General features: G+C 41.3%; 1 protein-coding gene across 1 annotated transcript in view; it reads right to left on the bottom strand.

Moving 5' to 3' along the window:
* INTS10 (integrator complex subunit 10) overlaps positions 1-6648 on the bottom strand; it is a 33126-nt gene extending 26478 nt beyond the window's left edge. Inside the window, exons 1-7 of the mRNA XM_008585561.1 lie at positions 6461-6648; positions 5831-5898; positions 4496-4599; positions 3628-3767; positions 1788-1869; positions 1029-1169; positions 419-590 (exon numbers count right to left, since the gene is read on the bottom strand). Coding sequence (XP_008583783.1) covers positions 419-590; positions 1029-1169; positions 1788-1869; positions 3628-3767; positions 4496-4599; positions 5831-5898; positions 6461-6589 — 836 coding nt within the window. The 5' untranslated portion in view covers positions 6590-6648. The remainder of the gene's footprint in view (positions 1-418; positions 591-1028; positions 1170-1787; positions 1870-3627; positions 3768-4495; positions 4600-5830; positions 5899-6460) is intronic.
* Between the last annotated feature and the right edge of the window lie 2525 nt (positions 6649-9173).

Below are 9173 nucleotides of genomic sequence, written 5' to 3' on the forward strand. Positions count from 1 at the left end.
AAAAAAAAAAAAAGAAAAACTCTGCTGGAACCATCACATTTACCAAAGGTAGCTCTAGGTATGTAAAATTATTCTCTATTGTCTGCATATGAATGGCAAATTTCCGCTTCTGAACTGGGGCAGTGATCAGACCAAGATTTAATGACACAACATGCCAAGTAGCTTCTCTATTCTCTGAAGTACCAAGGAGAGCTTCAAACTTAACATTATGTTAAGAGTTCATACTTCAGTTAGAAATCTTTTGATAAAGTGAAAAACCACCCTCTTTTGCATAAACATTGCGTTACAAAATTTGCCCAAAGAGAAGTGTACCTATGCATTATACGGTTTAAAAAAATTTTTGTTTTTTTCACAAGGATCCTGAGATTATGCAGTCAAAAGATTTAACAGGCAATTCTACAAATAAACTATTTATTACCGTCTTCCTTTATCCATCTGCCACTCACATCTCATTCCAACAACATTCAAAATCTTAAACAACCTCTCCCAAGGGTCCACGATCTGGGATGATTTTTCAGTCAGTCCTTCTATTACGTACTTCTGAGAGCTACGTTTGCTAGGCGACATTAAATCAGATGTATCTTGGGCACCTGAGATGTGAGAAAAAAGTAGCCTACAATTAACATTACTAGTTACTATTTACATGGTACTTGACAGAGAGAGAAAAGTCTGACTCCCCATTCAAAAGAAAAGAGTACAGAATCCCAACACCTTATGTATATGTTTTGCTCAAGGACACACAACTGGCCTTCGGTATAAGCAGGAGGTGATTTTGAGTAGTGGTACATGTATGAAGTTCAGTGTACTAATGCTGCAAGTCAGCACGTAGACTGTTTTGATCTAGGGGTGGAACTGGTTCCAGAAAAGTCTCATCTCTTAACTACAGTATTTTTTCTAAACACCATCTTTTAAAAACACTATCAAACTGGTATACATCTAGAGGAGAATAATCAAAATGATGAGGGATTTCTGAATTTGCAATTTTGCTAAAGCCAGTCTCAATAAAATGACAGGATATTACCACTTACCCTGATGCTGATTTTCTGTCTGAGTAGACCTAGTGACGTAACTGATATAAAATTCAGCTGCTTTGTTCAAATATTTATACAATAAATTGGCAGGTAACCGAACATCATGGTTGTTAATTATTAGAGGAAGGACATCACAAACTGTTGAGGAGAAAAATAAGAAAAAACTGATTAGGTTGTTTACCCTAGGATTCTGGCATAAAAGAAATTTATTTCAGAGTTAGTTTAATGTAGTACCTAAAATATATAGGGGGGTAAATCCCTTATGGCACATTTATTTAAAAATTGCCACGCAGGGCTGGCCAGTTAAGTCAGCTGGTTAGAGCGGTGTTATAGCACCAAGGTCAAGGGTTTGGAACTCTGTACTGGCCAGCAGCAAAAAAAAAAAAAAAAAAATTTTTGCCGTGCAGAGGGACACCAGTGGGTGGAGTCAGTGAGGAAACACACAGGCAGATTCTACATTAGAGCTAGGAGTCTGGTTCTTACACTGGGTGGTACATTCAGATGCTTGTTTATTATTATGTTTCATAATTACATATATGGTTACACATATTCTTTAAGAGGTATCAAATAGTGCATAACAAAAGTTTAGAAGTTGTTTAAAACACTTTGTGGATTGAAAAAATAAGCAAGGATTTAAATTCCATTAACATGAAGAGCTCCTTTGATTTCCACAAATGACTTTATCCCTGAAATGATACTTAGCCCAGCATATTCTACTTGCCATAAGGAACTAATATAAAATACAAGTTTTCTTACCAAATAATTTTCTAAAGCAGTTAACAGGAGATTCTTGCTCTTCAATAGTTTCAGCCTCTAACAGTGCCTCCCCAAGGCCAACCTGTTTCAAGATAACATTAGTCATTTAAATGTGTTACAGTTTAAGATGTCGGAATTACATGAAGAAACAGGGTAATTTTTTTATTTATCAAACAGTTTATATATTTGAACTTCCCTGAGAAACAAACAATCCCATTTTAAAGACCAGAAAACAAGAGAACCCAGCAGCAACAGCCCAGAAGGTCCCATTCACCTACCCCCTGAGCACTCTGTCTTGGTTATTCTCCTCCAAACTAGCAAAATTAAAGCACTAACAAAACATCTACAGAAACTTAAGGGAAGCACTGGATCTGGAGTTAGAACAACATAGATGTGGAAATTTTCTAAAAAATGTGGAAACTACTTTATTCTCTACATCAGGTGTATTATACAGACAAAACTTATCATTTCCAAAAGTTCTCGGGAATAGCCAGTCATACAGTGAGGGCTATACTGGACAGAAATGTTTCAGTTTTAAGGCCGCCTTTCCATTACTGACACCCAAACATAGCAGAAAGTCCCTTATCAACATCCACCAAGATGTTCGTATTATCTTTCTTACCACCACCAGGATGCTCTACGGTAGGAGGGGAACAATGAGAAAGATCACATAACACAGAAGGTTAAAAATCAGAGTAATGATCAGGGAGTGTCCTCCCCAATTCATATCCATCCAGAACCTCAGAATGTGACCTTCTGTATATTTTACCTTAAAAAACTCCCCCAAAAAACAAATAGTATCTTTGTAGATGTACTTAGTTAAGACGAGGTTATATGGATTAGGGTGGGTCCTAAATTCAATGACTGGTATCCTTTTAGGAAAGCCATGTAAAGACACAGACACGGACACACAGGGAAGAAGACCCTGTGATGATGGAGGCAGAAACTGGAGTGATGCAGCTGCCACCAAGGAATGACGAAGATTGCTGACAACCACCAGAAGCTAGAGGTGGAGGTAGGAAGCATCCTTCCCCAGAGGCTTTAGAGGGAAAGTGGCCCTGCAGGCACCTTGCATTTGGACTTCTAGCTTCCAGAATTGAGAAAATTTCTGTTGTATAAACCACCAGTTTCTGGCACTTTGTTACAGCAGCCCTAGGAACCTAATACAAGGAGGCATAGCAACAGTTAACCAGGGCCAGAAGCCAGAAAAATGGCATAGGAAAGAATAAACAATTGGGTTTAAATAAAAAGAAGCAACAATTTGAATCCTGACAACTTACTGGCTATGGGATATTACTAAAACATTTAAGATTCAGTTTCCTCATCTGTAAAGTGGAATAATATTTAATTCAGGGGATTCAGGAAAATAGAAGGAGATACCTAGCACTTACCAATGCCTGCCAGTAGCATTCGATAATTATTACAGATGTAGAAAAGTGGCAGGAACAGAGGAAAACAGACTCCACAGGGCAGAAATATGCGAAAAACATATCTGTTAAGACTATAAACTATGGCTTTCAATTAAATTCAAACACATTGTTGAATACATCAAAAAAGATGATGTTTTACTGTACAGATTACATGTGAATAGTACTGGCAAAGCTTGCTGATGGTTTCCTTACACTAATAAGACAACTTCTACTGGAAATTTCTAATTTGGTAACAGTGATGTTCTTTTAGCTTTATTGAAAAAGAATCCTTGATTTAAGTTCAATCTTATCCAGTGCTCCTTGGAATCTCTGCTTTAGTATCATATAATACATACTACAGCTCCTAACTGTACTGATGAATATGTTGATGATCAATTTTATTTTCTTGTAAGAAAAGAATCAGATCTTACCCCATGTTGCACCACGGTTTCAGGGAAGCGCCTCAAAAGTAAAAGCAACATTTCTGACCGTTCCAGTGTGTTGAAGCACTGTTCTGTGACCTTCAGTAACATTTCGCACTGGACCCGACCAGGAAGAGTTTCAAATAAACCTGCACACAACACATTTTACTTTTAAAAGTTTTTTCAGAAAGAAAATACTGAAGCAAAAGTGTTAAGTAAGGCATGTTCACGTACAGATTGGTAAATAGTACATGAAGAATCACTGTGGGCAGGTTTCACCTACAACCTGGAAGTCTCTTGGGTCCAATGGTATTTAATTCGGCAGACAATATGTCTGCTGAATAATTATAAGACATTTGGAGGCCTTATTGAATCCTGAAGACAAGAATAATGTATGTAAACAGTCACAACTGTGTGCTTGCTTCAGGTTGAAATAAAGAGCATGTGCTTGTTTAAGTTGAAATGACCTAAACCATCTACTTTCTTTTTTATCCAGAATTTTAAATCTTTGGTTGGCTACTGCAACCAACACAAGTTTAAAGAGAAAAGTCATAAATTACTAAAAGTTTCTCTCCTGTTTTGTGGTGATCTGGTTAATCTATGGATGCTTTTTGGTTCCTGCAAAACCTGTTGAAAATATATTCAATTCCCTGGTCTCACTAGTACATCCATATCCTTTAAGGAAGTTTAAAGGGTTTTAAGCAAATGCTCAAGAGACAGAGTGACATTATTACATACTTTACTTGCTGAGATTAAAACATAAAAATGGGTACTAATACCACAGGTTTGACTTTTTTGTGAAATTACTATATACAGTTTACCATAAATTACCATAAACAGTAATTTATACAACACAAACTTATTATTCCATTCTTACTTCTTAGAAACTGTGTTTGTTTATCCTGTGAATCATTCCTTAATGCTGATGTAATAATGCTGATTTCTCTCCACACCACCGGCTGATCTGGGAAACTCACAAACCTATTTTTAAAATAAATGCATTAAATAAAATGCCAGATTCTATACAGTATCTGAAGAAGAAAATAAGAACACTAGCATTTGGAGAAAAACATTTTCCTTTATTCCAAGTGCATGCTTAGATGTGCCAAAACAAAGCAAAATAAAGATACAAAAATGAAAACCAGTTTAGAAAAATGAGAGTACTCACAAAAGTCTTTAGAGGTTTTTATAAGTGAAAAGACAAGGAACCATAATATATAATGAACTTCTAAATATCAACAAGAATAAAACAAACTATCTAAAAGACAAGTGGGCAAAGGCAAATCACAGAACACAGTACAAACAGCCAAAGAACTGTTGAAATGATGATACTCAACCTTGTTAGTACAAGTAGCACAAATTAGGAAAAAACAGCAAGATATCATCTTCTATCACGCCGGCAAAAATTAAAAACAGACTAATTATATCCAGTGTCGGCAAGGGTGTAGAAAAACTGGCACTCTTATACACTATATTAGTGGAAATGGAAATTGGGATAGTACTTTTTAGAGAGTGATATGACAGTGTATCAGAATTTAAGATGTGCTTACCCTTTGACTATGGAAATATATGTCTTAGAATCGATTCCACAAAAAAACACCAAACGATGGGTATGAAATTGTTTACTGACACTAGGAACATAATTTCAAATAATTAGAAACTATCTAAATGTCCACCAAGAAGAGTGGTTATGAAATGCTGTCTAGGCATAAAAAAGATCCCTCAATACTGACATGGAAAGGGGTCCATTACAGTGGGTGAAGAAGATAAGTCGCAGAATAAGAACAATATGGTCTCACTTCTGTAACTCCCCCCCCCCAAAAAAAACCTACTTATACGTATTATGTCCATGCGCATAGACATACACACAAAAGTTAACTCTGATTGAGTTTAGGAGGAACTTTCTCTTTTTCATCTCCATAACTTAAGCATTGTTTGAACTTTTGCGATGAGCATATATTACTTCCAAAATAAAATAAATTACTGTATAGAAGTTTTAACAAGAATAAAACATAAGAATAAAGTGGCTTCTCTGCAGAAGACATGTCAGCAATGAACGGAAGGCTTAGACCCATTTCTACTAAGCAAGCTCTAGGAACCAGAAATGTAGATGAACTTGAAAATCTTCCCCCGATTCCCACTTCCACAGGCAGAAACAAAACCTCCTGCAGCTCCGGCGCTGTCAGAGTTGCTGTCCAGCATCCCCACTCACATGTCGTACAGCAGTCTCCCGGCGGTGGCAGTCCGCTCCGCGTTCCGCTCGATGGTGTACATCTCATACTGCAACACACACCAGGCCCCGCGGGTCACCAACCTCCGCCCGGGGCTGGTCCTGGCTCATCCCCAGCCTCGCTAGTTACTGCGCCTTCACTGAGGACTCTCCCCGTCGGAATGGAGGGCCTGAGAGTAAAGCATCACCTGGCCACACAGGGCCACCCTACGTGGCAGCCTTGCCACGGCGTAGGAGTGGGACCTCGGGCTGCCTTACGACCGCTCGGCTCCCAGGATTAAGTGGGATGACGGCTCAGGAGTAGCAGACGCTGAACAAATGGCAGCCACTAATGAACGAAGGAGCGCACAGCCTTTCCCTAGTGGCCACCAAGTGCTGTCCAGACCAGATGACACTCCCCCCCACCCCCACGGATCCAACCAGACCCGACTTCAACTGGGTCCGCCGCCTCTCTCGGTGCTGATGGAGACGGCTAGTGAAAGGTGCCGCAGGAGAGAAATGTCAACAGAGGGAGGAGGGCGGTCGGGCAGAGCCCCCCGCCCCAGCCGGGCAGCCCCGGCAGCCCCGGCGCTGGAGAAGCCCCACCTCCCCGCAGCGCGGCCCCGGCCTCACCTGGATGTTAAAGTCCGCCGGGTAGAGGCTGCGGGCCGTGATCAGCCAAGCCTTGGCCGCCCACAGGTCCTGGGGCACCAGCTCCCGGGCCCGCTGCACCAGGAACTCGCAGTCCCCCTGGGCCGACATGACCCGGGCGCCGCTGAACCCCAGCCGAACGCGGCCCGGACCTTCCGGCTCCGCAGACGTCGCCGCCGCCGCCGCGGGGACGCCACTGCGCATGCCCGGGAGCGCGGACGTAGCGCGCGGAGCGGGAAGGGCTTTCCGGGTTTTGCGAGCAGCCTCCTCCCGCCCGGCCGCGGCCGCCGCCGGCTCCCTTCCTCCTCCTGGTTTTGCTCCGACTCTTCCGGGTCACCTCCAAAATGTGGAGAAGTGGATTTCAGTGCCCGCGGGCTCCAGCGTCGCCCTGGTGGAGCCGGGAGCATGCGCTCTCCCCATCCTGTCCGCCACAAGCGGTCCTGGGCACTTGGGGCCCCTGCGCGTCCCCCGGGGCGGCCCCGGCTGGGAGGACGTCTGAGAGAAAGAGCGGAGGGCGGCCGGGCGGCGGCGGGAAGCGGCTCTGCCGGGGCGTCGGCGTGGAGACCCTCTCCGGCTGACACTATCGCGGGAAAGTGGACACCGTCGTGCAGAGCGTCGGGTCCGGCGCTTTTTGTCTTTCCTGAGCCCGTCCCGTTTTGCTGTCGCTCAGCCGTCGTTCTCTGGTGTCTCCCGCCAACGCGGACGGATGAGCGCTCCGTACCTGGAAAGCGCCTTTCCGGGGGTGACTCATCACTGAGCCAGCAAGGGTGCTACACAGAAAAGTAACTTCGCTTTCTTAATCATCTCCAACCAAAGTCAATGTCATTTTCACCAAACTCCACAGATATGATTCGGGAGCAGGAAAGCAAAGCGATCTCCCTGCTCCGCAGGGAGTCGGACGCAGGAGCAGAAAGCAGCGTGCATTACCCCCAAGAGTGAGCTCTGGAGGGTGCGTTAGGTTTTCAATCCAAGTTCTAGGACCAACATTTTATCACCGTCTGTTGCCACCGATATCTTCGATTTAAAATCAAGACATTAAGGATTCAAAGCTGACTTAAGTGTTTATTTAAAACTTACTATGTATGCACATAAAAACTACAAACATTTTAAATATATATGAATATGTGCACATTACTGTTACCGAGCAAGGGCTCGGTGTTCAGTTTGCATAGAAGCCAATACCATGGCAGCAGTTTTTGTGAGAAAAGGCTTCACCGCCAGGTGACCTGCAACGTTCTCGAATCTGTCTCCCCAACCAGGGCCTAGAGGCGTTTTTAAAGGATGTTAAAGATCAGGGACTGGGGATTGGCTGGCTCCTTTTCAAACCATGTGACTAGGCAGAGGATAATTGGCCAGGCCTAAGTTAGAACATGTGACTCAGGCAAGGGCTGATGGGTTGATAAGTCAAGAGCTGATTGGCTGGCCTAAGTCATACAGATGCAGACAGGGGCTCGTGGGTTTGAGCCAGTATCCAGTGTTCTGATGGAAAGTTTTCAGGTTCCTTTGGTTCTCGAGGTCATGTGGAGGCCAAGGTCCTTTTCTGCACATGCTCAGCTTACACCGTGCCAGATAACTTGTAAAACAACTTGAGAGATACTGATAGTTAACTCTGTATCCCTTAAATATGTATAACCAAAAATAAATAAATAAATAAATATGTAAAATAAAAAGTACTTGGACAAAAAAAAAAAAAAAGAGATAGGGAAATAAAACCAGTTTCAGCTACTTTTAGATGGTTTCATTACAATTTATGGTTATATACAAGTAAAAAGTACAATATATGCTTACTAATTAAATAATTCATAAATAAGTAATCTTAAAGTTTGTGGTGAATTAGTGAACTAGTTTTAGAGATAAGTACCAAAAAGGGCAGGCACAAAGGAATATCACATAAAGCACCAATCAAATCCTTTAATGTCCAAGCTCTTTTATTTTGCTTTTCTTTAAAGGTTATGATAATTTTTTAAAGCCCCTACTTTACCCCAGTTTTTAAAAATTTGTTATTGTTTCATTGGTATCCTCAATGATATCTTTGGCTAAGGTTCACTGCATTCATTTCGGTTATTCTGTTATTTACCAGTTGTGGTAATAGGACTCCATATTTCCAAAGGCACTGTTAAATATTCCCTGATTACACACAGGAACAGCGTAATTGTGTGATCACTTTGTAGGCCAGGATTACTCAATGATGGAATTCTTTTGGCTTTGTAGAATAGAAGAAGGTAGAAAATTGTATTTAAACAGAGATCAGGATAATTTTTATCATATAAAGTGTAGGTTATAAGAGCAGATTGCTAGCTTAATTTTTTTAAAAACTATTTCATTGATTTTAATATATGAAGTGGGTCAGGGTTTTGGGTCCCTATACTGGCCAGCTGCCAAAATATATATATATGTGTGTATGAAGTGTTATGTAAGAATATTCGAATGGCAAAAATGAGTGATAAAAAACTATTTCATTGATTTTAATATATGAAGTGGGTCAGGGTTTTGGGTCCCTATACTGGCCAGCTGCCAAAATATATATATATATGTGTGTATGAAGTGTTATGTAAGAATATTCGAATGGCAAAAATGAGTGATTTTGTAATTAAACTTTCTGGTTTTGGTTTTGAATACAAATGACGAAAACATCATGAATAATAAACCCTGCACACTTGTTCTTGAGTCTTTAGTTTCTATTGAATAACAATGG

Source organism: Galeopterus variegatus, unplaced genomic scaffold (assembly GCF_000696425.1).
Source record: "Galeopterus variegatus unplaced genomic scaffold, G_variegatus-3.0.2 Scaffold3619, whole genome shotgun sequence".
Taxonomy (NCBI): Eukaryota; Metazoa; Chordata; class Mammalia; order Dermoptera; family Cynocephalidae; genus Galeopterus; species Galeopterus variegatus.